Here is a 19,963-nt window from a genome sequence, read left to right on the forward strand (position 1 = left end):
TTGATCTTACTTTAGATCTTCACCCAATTGATTAGCTAGCAAGTAGGTTCTCTGTTTAGCTCCCTCAGTGATATTCTTTTTCCTAGAGCTTCTGTTATCAGCAAAGAGGAGGGATTCACAGCACAGTACCTGAATATACAAAATACTTTTAAGTGATAAAAATTAAAAATTAAAGACAAAGAAAACCTCTCCCTTGATCTCACAGCCACTTCTAGCTAATGCCCTGCTTCTTAGTTCCCTTTTTCTTACCCTTCACATATCAATTTAAATGCCATTTCCTGAGGCACCACTCACAGCCACCTAATATAAAGTAGCTACCCATTGGCTTCCTATTACATCAGCTTACTTAAATTCTCTGCAAGGCATTCATCACTATTAGATATTTTTCTTGTTTACTTGTTTAGTGTCTGCTTTCACATCACAGAATTTAAACTCTTAGCAAGGAACCTTTCTGTCTCCTTCAGCGTTGCATTCCCAGGACCTCAGACATTGTCTCAATATGTAGGACAATACTTCCATTGTCCTTATAGGCTCTACATGATTTCCCCTTACTTTCTGACCTTATCTCCAACTACTTTCTCCTTGCTCGCTCGCTGCTCCACTAACAATGAACAATCTGCTGCTCCTTTGCCAGCCTCCCTCCTTCCCTTTCTTTAGGTCTTTGCTCAAAAGTTACTTTCTCATTTCAGGCCTTCCCTGTTTGGGAACTTAAAATTGTAGCCCCTACTCTGCTTCTTTCCTTGCTTAATTTTTCTCCAAATCACCAAATTGCAACATATTGTATAATTTATTTCCTGTTCGCATCATGAAGTCTCTGCTGAATCCCCAAAGCCTAAGAGTATCTAGCACAAATCAAAAAGTATTTATTAAATGAATGGGTTTGTGAAATGATTGCTTAAATGAATATCAGATGTGAAATCTTTTGGATGTGTAAGGTATCATCATGGGCAGTAAAATTATTTATGTTAATAAATAATCTTAACAGCAGTATTCATGCTTGAGTTCTTCGCATCTCAGGTACGGAGTCCTACACACAACAGGCTCCCAAAAAAATCGTTCTTTGAGTCTGATAGCTGGGGGCATGGGTCAGCGAGTCCTCCAGGGCGAGGAGCCGCCGACCCCGCCCTGGCCACGCCCCTGCCCGCGGCGGCCACGCCCACCGCATGCCGAATGCCTTATAGGCGATTGACGTCAGGCAGTTTGTTGTCATTGGCGGCTCGCAAGATGGCGTCCATCATGGAAGGGCCGCTGAGTAAATGGACTAACGTAATGAAGGGCTGGCAGTACCGTTGGTTCGTGCTGGACTACAATGCAGGGCTGCTCTCCTATTACACAGTAAGTCCTCGGAGGCAAAGCCCCGAGCGCCTCGGGGGTCGCGATCCCTGGGTGGAGGTGGGGACCGGGCGTTTTGGTAGCCGGGAAGAGGTTGCTAGGCTGGGGGTGCAGCCGTACGGGAGGGCTCCCTCCTGGGGGAGGGTTTTACGTCCCTGATAGCCAATGAGGGTGAAAGAGATGCTGGCTCAGCCAATAAGCAGGCACCGGCTGTATGATTTATGGGCTGGGGGCGAGCCGTGTTTCTTAGGGTCGGGTGTTTGGGGGGGTGGAGCGGGGTGCTGTTGTAGGTGGGTGGGTGGTTGTAGTCGTGCTTTGAGGGGTTCGGTCGCGCGGTCCGTGCGGTTTCCCCATGTTAATCATGGATTTGATACTGTCCCCCCAGGCCCTGTAGACGGCCGCGCCCCTTACCTTCCCTCCAGGGATTGAGGAGCGCTGCTTTCTTAGAGCAGTGGTCTGACGAGCTTGGCCGGGTCCTGAAGTGACTTGCCTTCGCAGGTCTGCCCAAGTTGAGTGTCTCTTTTCACAGAACTCCCGACTCCATTCCACGGGAGGCGAGCGTAACCGACGCCTTAACTTTTGAGAGCGGAGGATTTCCTACACAGGAGTCTCTTGTTAGCGAAGAGAGACTGGATAGTGCGATGTCTCCTGAAAGTTATATTCTGGGAAGGGCTGAGTTAAGGGCTTCAGTGTCGTTAAACACGAATCAGTGGCCGTGGGAAGGTTCATGAATTGCTATGAATCGTATGTTCTGACTATCCCTCCACCCCCGACACATTAGAAATGGAAGGTGGGTGGAATTAGAGAAATTACTTCCAAAAGTACTGTCTCTGAATGGTGTCTAGTTAATAATAGCCAATGAGAGGGAAGAAGCCTCTTAAAAGAACAAAATAGAATGTCCTGAAGGCTTTGGAAAATAATAGAAGACAGAAGGAAAAAGAATTATGATTATGGAAGGAGGGTTAATGTCAATGAGAGAAATGCGGACGCTAGTATTTTTTCGTTAATTTAAACAATATTTATTGAGCGCCTACTACATGTTAATTGTTATTGCTTTAGGCTAGGGGTGTGTGGGTGTGTGTGCACACGCGTGTGCACGTGAGCAAGAATCAACAGAGATCAGTATATTCACCATTCCTTTTCTCTGGAGCTTACCTTCTAGTGTAGTGGTTCCCTTAATTCATTTTACTCACGATAACTCTGCAGGGTAGGTATTCATTATCCCCATTTTACAGTTTTGGAATCTGAGGCTCCAGGCTTTTAAGCAGTTTGCTCAAGATCACAGAACTAGCAGTAAGCAGTGTTATCAGGGTTCTAAATAACTGGCTTTTTTACTTTTTCCATTACACTTCACTTTCACTACAGGAAGGAGAAAAATGCAATCTTTGAGTTACTAAAGACAAGCCTGCAGGAGTAACAAGTATAACTTTCAACATCAACTTCCTTTCTTTACATAATTTTTAAAGGGAAAAAAAAAGACCAAACCTGAATGAGGTTTAAATACATTGTTCAAGATTATCTTTAGGTAGCCATGAAAGAGAGGCAAATGAACATTGTATCCTGAAAACTCTGGAATTATGAAATCCCATAGTTCAGATAAATGAAGAGTAATATTGGGTTTCAGTAGAAGTGATAATCAGAAAATCCTTTTGAACCTTTCCAGCCTATTCAAGGTAGAGTAATTTCAGTGAGTGGCACTATGGAATGAAGTTAATCTACAAATCCCAACTTTGTGTGGGTCTGAATCTAGGGCCACACTGGAGAGGCCCCAAGCTGGGGTTCTTGGGAACTCCTAGCGCAGACTGAATCTTCTTTTTTTCCTGTTTTTCTTCCTTTGTCATATCCTTTTTCTGCCTCCTTGCCCTTTTAGTTTCTGAATATCTTGACAAATCTCTCCTTGTCTTACGGGCTAAATACGGTTCTTTAAATTATACTTCTTCCCTGCCACCCTCCCCCCCATTACTTATCCTCCCTTCTGAGATGAGACTATAAAAACATCATCCCTGCCAGCAGAAGGAGGTATCATATTTCTCACTAATGGATATTTAGGAGTTTTTTGTTCTTGTTCTTTGGTGTTAAAGTATTTGCTTGCAGAGAAACCACAGAGAAATATTGTAAAATAAGATGATCTTGTGAAAATAAAATGATACTCAATCCCAAATTAGAGGAGGTCCAGTAAAGATGGGAAAAGGATAGGTATTCACTTAAAGAGAAAGTAGGAGACATTGAATGTTGGCAATGAATTCTGTACACTTCGACATTGTTTCAGTACATTAGGGTTTGGAAGGATGAAGGTACATCTTAATGATTTGCATGTGGCTGTTAACTTGGAGCTGCATCTTCTAGGAGGAGTATCTGAATTAGTTGCACAGCATTTTAAGCAGAGCAGTAAATAGCGAGTTACTCTATTCCTTGTTTCCAAAATCACTCGGGCTCTGGTCTGGCTCTGTGGTTGCAGGCCTATTCTAGGGTGGCCATGAAAACCCTGGACTAAACTAAATTGGCCTTGTTTTAGAGTCGGCCTGTACCAAGAACTGATATTGGGATAATCTCAGGGTTGGAAAGGATCACGGGAATTGCTGTGAACTAAATAGATTCACCCAAACCTCACCTTAGCCTGGATCTTCTCTTCTGGACCTGGGCCCAGACCCAAACCTATCTTCTGGGAATGGATGGTCTTTTTACTTTACATTTCTTTTATTTTCATAATACGTAAATTTTCAGTTTTTGAAAAAGAGTTTAGTAAGTTATTCTGACCAATACAGGAACAGAGAAACTGATTACCTTCTTTAGAAAAGTAGAATTAGGCAATCTTTTCAGCTCAAGCTCAGTCTTTTAATTATTAGAAACAATTATTCATTCAGCAAGCATTTATCTGGGATGTTTTAATAGGCACTTTACTATATATGTTGGAGGTACAAGCACGAAGGAGAGAGTCCCTTCCATCCAGGAACTCACAATCTAGCAGAGCAGACAGCTAAACATAATTTCAAAACAGTATGGTAAATTCTACAATAGAAGTAAGAATAGACTGCTGTGGGCACATTGCCTAAAAAAGGCTAGAGAGACATTTGAGCCGAGACTTAAAGGTAGAAGAGAAGAAGGGCATTTCAGGCAGTGGGAAATATGTACAAATTGGGAAACTTGAGAACATAAAATGCATTAAGATATTGAGGATTTCTGAGCAGCTTTAGTATAAAGGTGTGTAGGGAGATAACAGGAGATTGAGTCCAGAAGGTATTTGGAGCCATAGGTCAGGCCTGGAGATGAAGATCTGTTAGATTATAGCACAGAATTTGTTGAATTTTTATTAGGTGAGAGGCCCAGGGAGGGCTAAGGATATAAATTTGGGAACACTGTGTGGACAGCCAACTGTTTAGGTGAATCATGATCACAAAGGAAGACAAGTAAGGAAAGAAAATTGAGGGAGACATAGATACGTGATATAGATATAGATTATGTGAGATATAGATATGTGAGGAGTTGGAAGGTTAGAAGGTTAGTGGAGGTCATGCCTTTTGTAAATTTATCAAATGTTTATTGATTATGTACTATGTGCCAGGCACTATGCTAAGAAGAAGGGTTAAAATGGTAAATAAGATGGATATAGTCCATAGTCTCATGATACCTAGAGTCTACTGCCCTTTACATCAGGTAAGAGCTGTGATAAGGGAAGCATAGGATTTTGGGAGGTGCAGAGGTGGGTAACTTGACTCTGTCTTGGAGGGTCAGAAAAGGTTTCCTAGAAGAAGTAGGCTTGCTGTTACCTGAATGGTGAATAGAGATTAGCCATGTGAGCAGAAAGAGAAAACTGCTTGAGATAGAAGGAGTAAATGTTTTTCGAGGAGACAAGAGTAAGGAGCTTGTTAGTCCTGGAGTTTGGGCTGTGTGGTGGACAATGGTGAGATGAGCTGGAGAGAGAAGCAGGGGCCAGATAATGAAAGGCTTTCTTGATCAACCATGCTAAGGAATTTGAACTTTACCCCCCAGGGCAGTGGAAAGGCATTTAAGTGTTGTAAGCACTTTTTGTTACAGAAAAAAACTTTTATTATAGAAAATTTCTTTCAAACATACAGAAAAGAGGATAGTAAAATGAATTCCTGTCATCCAGCTTGTACAATTATCAACATATGGCCAACCTTGTCTTATTAATACTCCCAATAGCTCCTTCCTAGACCACTGGATTACTTTAAAGCAGATCCCAGAACTCATTATTTCATTTGTGAATATTTCAGTATGTATTACTAAATGTTAAGGTCTCTCTCTTAAAAAATGTTATCACAGGGGCTTCCCTGGTGGCGCAGTGGTTGAGAATCTGCCTGCCAATGCAGGGGACACGGGCTCGAGCCTTGGTCTGGGAAGATCCCACATGCCGCGGAGCAACTAAGCCCGTGCGCCACAGCTACTGAGCCTGCGCGTCTGGAGCCTGTGCTCCGCAACAAGAGAGGCCCCGACAGTGAGAGGCCCGCGCACCGCGATGGAGTGGCCCCCGCTCACCGCAACTAGAGAAAGCCCTCGCACAGAAATGAAGACCCAACACAGTCAAAATAAATAAATAAATAAATAAATAAATAAATAAATAAATAAATAAATAAAATGTTATCACAATACCATTATTACAACTAAATAATAATAATTATTTATTAATATTTTCAACTATCCAGTCAGTGTTTAATTTCCTTGATTTTTTTCTCAAACACCTCTCCCTCACCAGTTGGTTTATTTGAGTCAGGATTCCAAATAAGATCCACACATAAAACTGAGTATCTTTTACTCTATAGGTCCTCCTTCCCTCTTTTTTTCTTTGTCATTCATTTGCTTTTTTTTTAATTAAAAAAATTTTTTTGGCTGCATTGGGTCAATTATTGCTGCACACAGGCTTTCCCTAGTTGCGGCAAGCAGAGGCTTCTCTTTGTGTGGTGCTCGGGCTTCTCATTGCGGTGGCTTCTCTTGTTACGGAGCCGGGCTCTAGGTATTCAGGCTTCAGTGGCAACACGCAGGCTCAGTAGCTGTGGCACTCGGGCCCAGTAGTTGCGGTGCGCGGGTTCTAGGGCGTGTGGGCTTCAGCACTTGTGACGCGTGGGCTCAGTAGTTGTGGCTCGCGGGCTCTAGAGCTCAGGCTCAGTAGTTGTGGCGCACGGGCTTAGTTGCTCCACGGCATGTGGGATCTTCCCAGACCAGGGCTCGAACCCGTGTCCCCTGCATTAGCAGGCGGATTCTTAACCACTGTGCCATCAAGGAAGTCCTGACATTCATTGGTTGAAGACAGCAAATTATTCTGTAGATTTTCTACATTCTGGATTTTGCTGATAATATTCTTGTGGTATGTTTAAACGTGTTCCTTTGTCCTCCGTGTTTCCTATAAACTGATAATTAGAGCTAGAAGCTTAACATTTTTTTTTCCTTTGGGCAGGAATACTTTGTAGGTGGAACATATTACAGGTATCTCCCGCTTTTTGAGAATTTGCTTTACCCCGCTTCACTTTTAGGAAAGACCTATATTAGTACCTGTTTTTGTTAACCAGAAGAAATCCGAAGAGGATTTTTGCTTTTATGGAAAATAGGTGAAAAGCAAAAATAGCATTCAGAGGTTTTTTTTTTGCAGTGAGCTGTTATAGAGGCAGTGAGCACCCCAAGCAGCAAGAGTGGTGCCAATAAGCTCCTTCCCTGGGAACTACACAGCGTCAAGCTGCCACAGCTTTGAACTGTGTCTGTGAGCATCTTTGCTTTATCTTGATTTATTTTGTGCATCCGTTAGGAAGATGTGTCCTAAGGTAATTGCGTCTTTGCTTTATGCCATTTCAGGAAGGTTTCATAGGAACACTCTACTTTCAGGTAGCAGGGGAAACCTGTGCATCAAGTGGCACGTGATGTCTGGTTGTCTCTCTGTGATTTTTAAAATTGATCAATAGGTTCAGATAAAATTTGTATTCTTTAAAGAATACTATGGTTACAGAGAAATAATGAAGTCATATTGACAGGATTTCAGTGATTGATTGGATGTGAGTGAAAGGGGAGGAGGAGTCTAATGAAATCCAGGTTTTTAGATTTCCTTGGATAAATGATGATAGGAAGGATAAGAAGTATAGGTTGGGGTGAGAAAGGTGGTTGCTTTGGGGCATGTTGAAATTGATGTAAAGATATCGTGTAGTCTGGAACTTAGGAAAAAATCTGGGTTACAGATAAATATTAGCTTTACACAAATGGAGAGTTGAGAGAGTGAGTGGGAATAATAGAGAGCTTTGAATAGAACACTGAGAAACACCATTGGATTAGATATCTATTGCTTTGTAACCAATTACCCACAATTTTAGCCACTTAAAGCAACAAATATTTATTATTGCCTAGTTTCTGTGGCTCAGAACTTTGGGAGTGACTTAGCTAGGTGGTTCTGCCTCAAAGTCTCCCATGAAGTTGCAGTCAAGACATTGGCTAGGTTTGCAGTCACCTGAAAGGCTTGACTGGAGTTGGAGGATTTGCTTCCAAGATGACTCACAATCACGGCTGTTGGCAGAAAGCCTTAGTTCCTTGCTGGCTGTTGGAAGGTGGCCTCAGTTCCTCACCAGCCAACCTCTCCGTTAGGCTACATGAGTGTCATCATGATAGAGCATCTGGCTTCACTCAGAAGGAGTAATCCAAGTGAGAGCCAGGAGGAAGCCAAAGTGCTTAGTATGACCTGGTCTGAGGACATCACTTCTGACTTATTCTGTTCATTAGAAACGAATCATTAAGTTCAGCTCATGCTCATGGGGATGGGAATTTTAGGCATGGGCAGGAGAATTAGGCTCTACCTTTTGAAAGGAGTGTCAAAGAATCTGTGGAGGGATTTTTTTTTTTTTTTAATTTTTTAAAATTTATTTGTTTATTTATTTATGGCTGTGTTGGGTCTTCGTTTCTGTGCAAGGGCTTTCTCTAGTTGCGGCAAGCGGGGGCCACTCTTCATCGCGGTGCGCGGGCCTCTCACTGTCGCGGCCTCTCTTGTTGCGGAGCACAGGCTCCAGACGCGCAGGCTCAGTAGTTGTGGCTCACGGGCCTAGCTGCTCCGCGGCATGTGGGATCTTCCCAGACCAGGGATCGAACCCGTGTCCCCTGCATTGGCAGGCGGATTCTTAACCACTGCGCCACCAGGGAAGCCCTGTGGAGGGATTTTAAGCCATCACAATCATATTTAAGGGATTGGCAGAGAAAAGAGCCTGCACAGGAGAGTGAAAAGGGACAGCCAGAGATATCAGAGAAAAACCAGAAGAATGTGGCAGTCAAGGTGGGAATAGTGAGTTGGCTTGAATACTATTGAGAGAATTGAATAGATGAAATCTTAAAAATATCCACTGGATTGATCAATTTGAACATCACTGATGCCCTCAAAGAGAGAAGTTTCTATGGAGTCGTGGGTGTGGAAGCCAGATTAGAGTGGTTTGAAGAGATAATAGGAGGTAAGAAGTGGAGAAAATGAGTGTAGATTACTCAAGATGTTTCATTGTGAAAGAGGCAGAGAAGAATATGGAATTGAGGGGAAGGGGTTTCTAAGGTAGGAGTATGCTTAAATGTTGTAGGAATGGGAAGCAGGGTCCATGTTAAAAATGAGAGTAGAGTCAAGATTTAAGGAATATAGTAAAGATTTAGATCAATGGCCATGGGAACTGGAAAAAGGAATAACTAGGGACATGTTGAAGATTAATCAGGTGTGTAAGGAACTAGTTGAGATTATAAAATATGATTTGTTTAGTCATTACCCATAAATATTTAACACTCTTTCTTGATTTGTATTGTTTTTATAACATTTTGGAGAGAATGTTAGAAATAGTGAGTTAGTAAGTTATCAGGGCCACTCAAGGTAGTCTTTGTAAAAGGAATCATTAGAGAAATAATATGTTCTTTGCTATTACATGCTGACTGAAAGAGACTCATAGTGACTTTGAATTTCAAAACCATTGGTAATCTAAACACATTTAAGTGTTATTTGGCAGTCCTTAGCGATATCTGGAAGGTGATTAAAAAAAATATGTCATCTAATTCTTGGATTTTAGGTTTTTGAAGAGCTTAAGTATATGTGTTTCTCTTGCAAAGATGTAAAGGAGGGAGTCTCAGATTCTCCTAGAAAGATATCAGCACCACTCACATCAAACAATTAAAAGTGAATTTATACTTTTCTAAATAAACTGTTTTTGAATATATCAAATATGATTTTTATTAAGCTTACATGGTATATAGTAATAGTCCAAATCTTAATATAGTAGTTTTAGAATTGTAAAAGAAACAGAAGAAAAATTGTATCTAATCTAAATGCCCTGAAAAGAAAAGAAAGACGCCTCCTAAGAGGGTAAGTAGTACCAGTGGGAAGAAGTATATGGAAATTTTGTATCTTTTGCTTTCCTTGAGTACTCTCGTCAGCCTTGATTTGTCCCTGTTCTAAAACTCTTGAGCCTTGCTCATATAATTCTTTTGGGTGTTGAATCATTTACATCTGTTATAATTAACTAGTCGTATCTCTGGTACATTCTTTGTACAGTAAGCGTGTAAACTCTTTGATAGTAGTACTGAGCATTATAATTTTCAAGCCCTGTAACGTGGCACGTCGTTCTCATAGTGAACGGAATGCCCAAAGCCCTGCAAGCTAGGCTTAGAGATGAGATATAGAAGGTTGTTTTGGAGTTGTTGCTTCTATACCCTTGTCAATTGTGCAGAATATACTGATAGCAAATATATATGTTTCTGTGGCTTATGGAAAACCTTATTGAGCTTATATTTATAACAGTGACTTTTGTTTAATCATCCAGAGCCTGTAGAACTGTGTGGGATCTTTTGCTTAGTGTGTTATATCAGACAAGCAGTCAGTTCTTGCTTTTGTTGCAGGCAGTTTTGTTGATGGTAATAATTTGTAGAAGGATGGAAAGTAGTGTTGTTCTTAAAAAATGCCACTCTTATATGTGGCAATTGTCATAGGATTAGATTTTCAACTAGTTACATAATTCCAATCAAAGCTAGCTAGAACAATGTTCAAGTGATTTAGATTAAGGATTTATTTCCTTTTACTGCTTATAGAGAAAAACAAATGGCTAGCCCAGTCTTTTTCTTCTCATTTACTTTATTGTAAAGGATAATCTTCTTAGACTAGTTTAGACTTCCTTAAAAAAAAAAAGAATCTACTTTTTTGTTTGTTTGTTTATACTGCAGGTCCTTATTAGTCATCAGTTTTATACACATCAGTGTATACATGTCAATCCCAATCGCGCAATTCAGCACACCACCATCCCCACCCCACCATGGTTTTCCCCCTTGGTGTCCATACATTTGTTCTCTACATCTGTGTCTCAACTTCTGCCCTGAAAACCGGTTCATCTGTACCATTTTTCTAGGTTCCACAAACATGCGTTAATATACGATATTTGTTTTTCTCTTTCTGACTTACTTCACTCTGTATGACAGTCTCTAGATCCATCCATGTCTCAACAAATGACTCAATTTCGTTCCTTTTTATGGCTGAGTAATATTCCATTGTATATATATATACCACAACTTCTTTATCCATTTGTCTGTCGATGGGCATTTAGGTTGCTTCCATGACCTGGCTATTGTAAACAGTGCTGCATTGAACATTGGGGTGCATGTGTCTTTTTGAATTATGGTTTTCTCTGGGTATATGCCTAGTAGTGGGATTGCTGGATCATATGGTAATTCTATTTTTAGTTTTTAAAGGAACTTCCATATTGTTCTCCATAGTGGCTGTATCAATTTACATTCCCACCAACAGTGCAAGAGGGTTCCCTTTTCTCCACACCCTCTCCAGCATTTGTTGTTTGTAGATTTTCTGATGATGCCCATTCTAACAGGAGTGAGGTGATACCTCATTGTAGTTTTGATTTGCATTTCTCTAATAATTAGTGATGTTGAGCAGCTTTTCATGTGCCTCTTGGCCATCTGTATGTCTTCTTTGGAGAAATGTCTATTTAGGTCTTCTGCCCATTTTTGGATTGGGGTGTTTGTTTCTTTAATGTTGAGCTGCATGAGCTCTTTGTATATTTTGGAGATTAATCCTTTGTCCGTTGATTCGTTTGCAAATATTTTCTCCCATGCTGAGGGTTGTCTTTTCATCTTATTTATGGTTTCCTTTGCTGTGCAAAAGCTTTGAAGTTTCATTAGGTCCCATTTGTTTATTTTTGTTTTTATTTCCATTACCCTAGGAGGTGGATCAAAAAAGATCTTGCTGTGTTTTATGTCAAAGAGTGTTCTTCCTATGTTTTCCTCTAAGAGTTTTATAGTGTCCAGTCTTACATTTAGGTCTCGAATCCATTTTGAGTTTATTTTTGTGTATGGTGTTAGGGAGTGTTCTAATTTCATTCTTTTACATTGTAGCTGTCCAGTTTTCCCAGCACCACTTATTGAACAGACTGTCTTTTCTCCATTGTATATCCTTGCCTCCTTTGTCATAGATTAGTTGACCATAGGTGTGTGAGTTTATCTCTGGGCTTTCTATCCTGTTCCATTGATCTATATTTCTGTTTTTGTGCCAGTACCATACTGCCTTGATTACTGTAGCTTTGTAGTATAGTCTGAAATCAGGGAGTCTGATTCCTCCAGCTCCGTTTTTTTCCCTGAAGACTGCTTTGGCTAGTCAGGGTCTTTTGTGTCTCCATACAAATTTTAAGACTTTTTGTTCTAGCTCCGTAAAAAATGCCATTGGTAATTTGATAGGGATTGCATTGAATCTGTAGATTGCTTTGGGTAGTACAGTCATTTTCACAATATTGATTCTTCCAATCCAAGAACATGGTATATCTCTCCATCTGTTGGTATCATCTTTAATTTCTTTCATCAGTGTCTTATAGTTTTCTGCATACAGGTCTTTTGTCTCCCTAGGTAGGTTCATTCCTAGGTATTTTATTCTTTTTGTTGCAATGGTAAATGGGAGTGTTTCCATAATTTCTCTTTCAGATTTTTCATCATTAGTGTATAGGAATGCAAGAGATTTCTTTGTATTAATTTTGTATCCTGCAACTTTACCAAATTCATTGATTAGCTCTAGTAGTTTTCTGGTGGCATTTTTAGTATTCTCTGTGTATAGTATCATGTCATCTGCGAACAGTGACAGTTTTACTTCTTCTTTTCCAATTCGTATTCCTTTTATTTCTTTTTCTTCTCTGATTGCCATGGCTAGGACTTCCAAGACCATGTTGAATAATAGTGGTGAGAGTGGACATCCTTGTCTCGTTCCTGATCTCAGAGGAAATGCTTTCAGTTTTTCACCATTGAGGATGATGTTTGCTGTGGGTTTGTCATATATGGCCTTTATTATGTTGAGGTAGATTCCCTCTATGCCCACTTTCTGGAGAGTTCTTTTGCAAAAGTTAAGTTTACATGATACATGGAATCATATAAATGGAATCATATTCAAGGAAGGTATTTTGAGGTATTCATAATTAATTTTTTCCCATTCACATGACAAGGATTATTATGAAAGTTGATATTCTGTTTCCCAGAGTTTTGTTCACATTAAGCCTTCATGCTAAGATTGTCCATTTATTTAATTTAATTTAATTTATTTTAGCATTACTCTTATGGCACAGATGGGCAAATAAAATATTGGATGAATATTTGGTTTGTCACTCTGGCAACTATCTCTACAGTCTCTCTCAATCCTCCTTTTTCCTCCATCACTCGTAGAAGATGCCATGCTTCCCAGAGACAATAGAGTCCATTTGGTGGAAACACTCTCAACTGCTCGTACTCCCACCTGTTTGTATACTTACTTTCCCGCCTATCCGTCTCTGTCATGATGGAAGAGGTAATCCTTGGGTGTCCTGGATTCCATCTACTCACAAATTTTTTGAGGATCTCAGTCTATAGATTTCCTCCTTTTTCTGCTTTCCTCCCTCTCTCCTGTGTGTCTTCAACTTCTTCCTTTCTATGTACAGATTTTTGTTGTTTATTTTAAGAATATTTATTTTGCAGTATAACAACTAAACATCGTAGTTGTAACAATTTCATATGGAAAATTTTAGTAAATTTTTAGGTGGCCTGGTGCTTTTCATTTTTTTATAACAATTTTATTGAGATATTAATACATATACCATCTCTTTGAAAGATACAGTTCAATGAGTTTTTTATTTTTAGTTTATTCACAGAAGTGTATAACCATATCCACAATCAATTTTAGAAAATTGTCATTGCCTCTAAAAGAAACCCTATTTCTATTAACAGTCACTTCCAGTATTTCACCCCTAGCCCTAGGCAACCACTAATCTACTTTCAGTCTCTGTAGATTTGCCTCTTTTGGACATTTCATATAAATAGAATCATATTATTAAAGTATTCTTTAAATAATTCTAATATGGCTTCTTTCATTTAACATGGTGTTTTCAAGGTCCAGCCATATTGTAGCATATATCAGTGCTTTTTATTGCTGAATGTTCTGTTATATGTATATTCCACATTTTATTTATTCATTCATCAGCTGATGAACATTTCAGTTGTTTCCACATTTTGGGTATTATGGTTAATGGTACTGTGAACGCTTGTGTACATTAGTTTTGGTGTGGACATATGTTTTCATTTTTCTTGGATATATATCTAGGAGTGGAATTGCTGGGTCATACGGTAACTCTGTTTAACTTTTTGAGGAACTGCCAGACTGTTTTCCAAAGCAGCTACACCTTTTTAAATTCCCACTAGGGGTATAAGGGTTCCAGTTTCTCTGCATCCTTGCCAACAATTTGTTATTGTCTGTCATTTTGATTATAGCCATCCTAGTGGGTGTGAAGTAGTATCTTACTATATTTTGATTTGTGTTTCCCTGGTGACTATTGATGTTGAGCATCTTTTTGTGTGCTTAATGGCTGTTTGTAAATCTTATTAAGAGAAATATCTATTTGGTCCTTTGCCCATTTTTAAATTGGGTCGTCTTTGCTGTTGTAAGGATTTTTTATATATTCTAGATACAAGTCCTTTATGAGATACATGATTTTCAAATATCTTCTCCCTTTCTGTGGGTTGTCTTTTTACTTTCTTGATAGTGTCCTTTGAAGCACAAAAATTTTTAATTTGATATCTAATTTATCTTTTTTTGCTTGCGCTTTTGGTGGTATATCTGGAAAACCATTGCTTAATCTAAGGTCACAAAGTTTTATTCCCAAGTTTTCTTCTAAGAGTTTTATAGTTTTAGCTCTTACATTTAGGTCTTTGATCCATTTTGAATTAATTTTTGTATATGGTGTGAGCTAAGGGTCACATTATTTTTTAAAAACTTTATATTCTTTATTATTTTTATTATTCTTTTGCATGTGGGTAACCAGCTATTCTAGCACCATATATTGAAAACAATATTTTTTCTCCATTGAATTGTCTTGACACTTTTTTGAAAATCAGTTAACCATAAACCATGTGAATATTTATTTCTGGACTCTCAGTTCTATTCCATTGACCTTTATGTCTATTCTTATGCCAGTGTCACACTATTTCAATTACTGTAGCTTTGTAGTAAGTTTTGAAATTGGGAAGTGTAAGGCCTTTAGCTTTGTTCTTTTTCAAGATTGTTTTGGCTATTCTGGGTTCCTTGAATTTCTATATGAATTTTAGGATCTACTGACATTTTCATTAACAAATTAACATGGACTGTGTCTCTCCCAAGTTGAAAAATATCTCTGCTAATTCTGTGTCTCCCTGGAAATACCATCTTAACCTCTCTTCTTCAGGATAGGTGAACCTATTGAAAGAGCCTTCTACATTGTCTGTCTTTATTCATCCATCTTGCATTTACCTTACAGCAATCTTTTAACCTCCAGATTTCACTGAAAATCCTAGCAAAGTTCTCCAATGATAGCTTTGTTGCTAAACCCAATGGGTGCTTTTTACCCTTAGTTTTAATAGTGCTGTCTCTGCAGAATTTGACATTACTCTTTATTTTAAAGCTTTAAAAAATAGTTTTATTGTTCTTGAAGAGATGACAACATAATCTTAATTTTTAAAAATTGAAACAATAGTGAAAACTATATTAAGTAGAAGGAAGAAAAGTTCTACCGGAAATCCTACTATCTGTGTTTTGGAGAATAGCTTTCCTAGCAACTCTGTGCTGATATACACATTTATGTATATTTTGTACAAATGGAATCATTTTATACATGATATTCTACAACCTAAGGGCATTTTATTAAAAGTTTTCTATATAATTTGTTGTACCATTTTGTATTGCATTTCTTCAAGTAGCAAAATGAACAAAGGATATCATTTTTCCTTCATCCTTACATAATGAGAACTCAGTCATCTGGCTTTGGGAGATTAAGATTCCCATGCTGTTTGTGATGCTGGAAGAGAATGTACAATAATTTGTATTGTGTCCCACCCAGTCTGCTAGGTTAAGGCAGTTACAAAGACCCACCCACAAACAAAAGACACCACTTCTTAATGAGGGAGTGGCAAAGTTCTAGAAGAGCTTGTGGGATGAGAAATATAGGCCATTTTTGGAAAATATAGTGTGTCACAAGCCTCTACTATATTAATCTTTGTTGTAGGTATTTTCTAATATTGTCAAATACATTGCCTCATTAAGCCTCATAACTTCCATTTTTTTTGCTACCACTATCGTATATAAACCACCATAATGTCTCACTTGGTCTATTGCAAAAACCTCATAACTGTTCTCTTTGTTTCCTTTTTGTGCTCTAAAATCCATTTTCTATCAACAGCCCAAGTGATCTTTAAAAAAAATGAAAAAAAAAGATCATGTTTTTCCCCCTGCTGAAAATTCTCTAATATTAGACTATAGGAAAAAAATCCAAACTCCTTACTATGACTTATGGCTTTGTGATCTTTCTCCACTTAACTTTCTACAGTAAACCTTTTGCTCACCACTCTCTATCCACTCTAGCTTTTTTTGTGTGTTCCTAGAACCCCTCAAACTTGTTCCTGCCTCAGCCCTTTGCATATATTTTCTGGCTTCCTGGACTGATATTACCCTACGGCTGTACCATGGCTGATTCCTTCTTGGTGTACAGGTCTTCATTTAGGCGTCACTGCTCAGAGAAGTCTTTGCTTAACAACCATATAAAGTAGACCTCACTGTCAGTCACTAGCACAATGGTCTTGTTTTATTTTTTCATAGCATTTCTTATTAGCTGCTAAAATTATTTTGTTTTTTTGTTTGTTTGTTTGTTTATATCTATTTCCCTCTGGAATGTAAGCATTCCCTCTGGAATGTAAGTCTCTGTTCCATGAGAACAGCAGAGACTTATGTTCATCATTTTGTTTTTAGTATCTAGAGCAGTGCCTGGCACTTAGTGAGTATTCAGTAAATATTTATGGAATGAACAATAGTGTGAAATAGTTATTACTTCCTTTACACATGAAGAAATTGAGACGTAAGAAATCACACAGTAGTTTTTCTGTACGTGATTAAGTCTTCTGACTCCAGATAGAATGTTCTTTCTGTCTTCGGATACCGAATTGTGCTAGCATTGATATTTTAAAATGACAATAAACCCAAGTTATCACTATTCTGCTTACAGGTGATAACTAATTTACATCATTATCACAATGAAATAAACTTTCTGCGGAGGCTGTTCTAAAGTGCAAACTGCATTGATTAATCATTAAAAAGTACTGAATCCTTTTACATCTAAGTTGTAAGATAGGGACTTAAATCATCCCCTTTGAAATGCCAAGGATAAATAAAAACTCTTCTTCCATTCCAGTTCACCGAAAGCCTACTAGAGAAGGGGAGGAGGAGCAGATACTAAGTCTTAGAATTTGTTGAGTGATGATTTTTTTAATTCACAAAATGTGAGCACAGAAAGGTAGTGGCAAATTCTTGAAGATAATTCTGCTTTGAAATTTTAGTCACCCAGAAGAGGATGAAGTGTAAATTTCAGATAGGTGATGATATCCTTTGTGACCAACCCACCATTCTGTGCTTGCATGTTAACTCTCCTGCCTTCGTTTTTTTTTTTTTTTTTTGGAAACCCATACATTCTGAAGTAAAATTAGACCTGATAAAGAATGAGTGTTTTTATTCTTTCTAAAATTTTTTTAATTTTAATTTTTTGATTGAATTATAGTTGATTTACAGTATTGTGTTAATTTCTGCTGTACAGCAAAGTGACTCAGATATACATATATATACATTCTTTTTTACATTCTTTTCCATTATGGTTTATCACAGGATATTGAATATAGTTCCCTGTGCTATACAGTAGGATCTTGTTGTTTATGTATTCTATATATAATAGTTTGCAGCTGCTAACCCCAAATTCCTAATCCATCCCTTCCCCGCCCCTTCTCCCCTTTGGCAACCACAAGTCTGTTCAGGATGAGTGTTTTTAAATTGCCTTTTTAAAAAGTGGTTTTTTCCCCCTTGATTATAAAAGTAAAATATGTCTATTGCAGATCATTGACTTCTCAAGTACTTGAAAGTTTCTTAAGCCCTTTGGCATAGTTCTTGAATTCTTGACCTACTTCCTTATTCTTGCTCATAATCCTGCTTTCCCTTAAGCACCAACATCTAAGAGAAATTCTTTAAGAAAATAATTTCTTAGGCAATGTTTGAATTTATAACAACTTTCCCCATATTTTTGATATTCACATGCTGTATTTTGAGTGCTTTTCCTAGCTAACCTGGGAACCATTTTTAACAGTTTCTTTGCAAAAATTTGTTCTGGGTTCTAAACTCCAAATTTGAACAAGGAGCTTTTGGAGCATAGCCTCATTCTAATTTGGGATCTGTAGGATGAGTTTTAGAATTAGGACTAAGACTTCAAAAATCCATGGTTCTGGCTATTGTTCTTGCAATACAAGAACAACACGAAAAATTTGCATTTCATCAAAAAAATCTACAAACAATAAATGCTGGAGAGGGTGTGGAGAAAAGGGAACCCTCTTGCACTGTTGGTGGGAATGTAAATTGATACAGCCACTATGGAGAACAGTATGGAAGTTCCTTTAAAAACTAACAATAGAACTACCATACGACACAGCAATCCCATTACTGGGCATATACCCTGAGAAAACCATAATTCAAAAAGAGACATGTACTGCAATGTTCATTGCAGTACTATTTACAATAGCCAGGACATGGAAGCAACCTAAGTGTCCATTAACAGATGAAAGGATAAAGAAGATGTGGCACATATATACAATGGAATATTACTCAGCCATAAAAAGAAACGATATTGAGTTATTTGTAGTGAGGTGGATGGACCTAGAGTCTGTCATACAGAGTGAAGTAAGTCAGAAAGAGAAAAACATATACCATATGCTAACACATATATATGGAATCTTAAAAAAAAAAAGGTTCTGAAGAACCTAGGGGCAGGACAGGAATAAAGACGCAGATGTAGAGAATGAACTTGAGGACACGGGGAGGGGGAAGGGTAAGCTGGGAGGAAGTGAGAGTGTGACATGGACGTATATACACTACCAAATGTAAAATAGACAGCTAGTGGAAAGCAGCTGCATAGCACAGGGAGATCAGCTCGGTGCTTTGTGACCACCTAGAGGGGTGGGATAGGGAGGATGGGAGGGAGACGCAAGAGGGAGGGGATATGGGGATATATGTATATGTATAGCTGATTCACTTTGTTATACAGCAGAAACTAACACAACAATGTAAAACAATTATACTCCAATAAAGATGTTGAAAAAAAATTTTGCATTGTACAAATTTTCCCATCTTCGTAGTGCTTTTCTTGCTGTTCATCTTTTCATTATCTTATTATCTTGGGCCTTGACTTAGTCTTTTCCAAATAAGGAGAAACATTCTTGGCAATTTTTAATAGAAAAGTGAAGTTGAATGATAATAATGGATTATCACTGCACAGTTTGGTGGGAGAAGTACTAATATACAGCATAAACCACCTGGAGTTTAACACACCCCCATCATTTCTTTCAATCATTTTTTTGTGAAATAACATTAATCACTATTTAGTACTTTGGGCAGTATTTGAAAAACTAAACAAACATAGGAAATATACATTGAGGTCCAATATATATTAACATACCTTAAGTAATTTGTAGCACTTAGGCTACTAGTTAGTATTTAATATTTAACTTTTTCTTAGAAAGGATGCGCAATCCCTGTCATCATAGCTGTGCTTAATTAAACCCTGTGAAAGTGTTTCTCTTTCTACTGGCCTGAAATTCTGACCTGAAGATAAAATTGTCCTTTTTAAGAAATAGTGACAGACCTGGGACTTTACAATGTAAGATGTCACTAGATCAAAATACAGGTCTACAGTCCTTTACCCATAATTCTGAAATCCCTCAGTCTCTGAATTCCAGTTTTTTTTCTAAATTTATTATATTCTCATTTGGAAGTAAAGCCTGTCTTGAACTGTGTGGCTATTTATAATCTCTATCATACTTAGTGTAAATATATGTTGTACTACCTAAATAGTAGTATGCTTAATTGTGAAATTAATTAAATGCTTAATACTTCAGACTCCACTGCAGGTGTGACACAGTTTATATACTATATGTATATTACTTTTCAAAAATTGTGAATTTCAAAACACATTTGATCTGAAAGTCTCAGATAAGAGATGTGGACCTGTATCTGTTATCTAATGACGTAAGGGTTTACATGCCAGCAATAGTTCAGAAGGCAGGGGTACCACCCTCTGAAGTACTGCTGTGAGGCTTTGTAGGG

The 19,963-nt window shown here is 38.2% G+C and overlaps 1 protein-coding gene across 4 annotated transcripts in view; it reads left to right on the forward strand.

Moving 5' to 3' along the window:
- The first annotated feature begins 1,170 nt into the window (after positions 1-1,170).
- OSBPL9 (oxysterol binding protein like 9) overlaps positions 1,171-19,963 on the forward strand; it is a 164,779-nt gene continuing 145,986 nt past the window's right edge. For 2 of the 4 annotated variants that reach the window (XM_007164473.2, XM_007164472.3), the window contains exon 1: positions 1,171-1,335. In XM_007164473.2, the coding sequence (XP_007164535.2) occupies positions 1,171-1,335 (165 nt within the window). The remainder of the gene's footprint in view (positions 1,336-19,963) is intronic. The other 2 variants (XM_007164470.2, XM_007164471.2) reach the window with 1 other exon arrangement.

Source organism: Balaenoptera acutorostrata, chromosome 1, assembly GCF_949987535.1.
Source record: "Balaenoptera acutorostrata chromosome 1, mBalAcu1.1, whole genome shotgun sequence".
NCBI lineage: Eukaryota > Metazoa > Chordata > Mammalia > Artiodactyla > Balaenopteridae > Balaenoptera > Balaenoptera acutorostrata.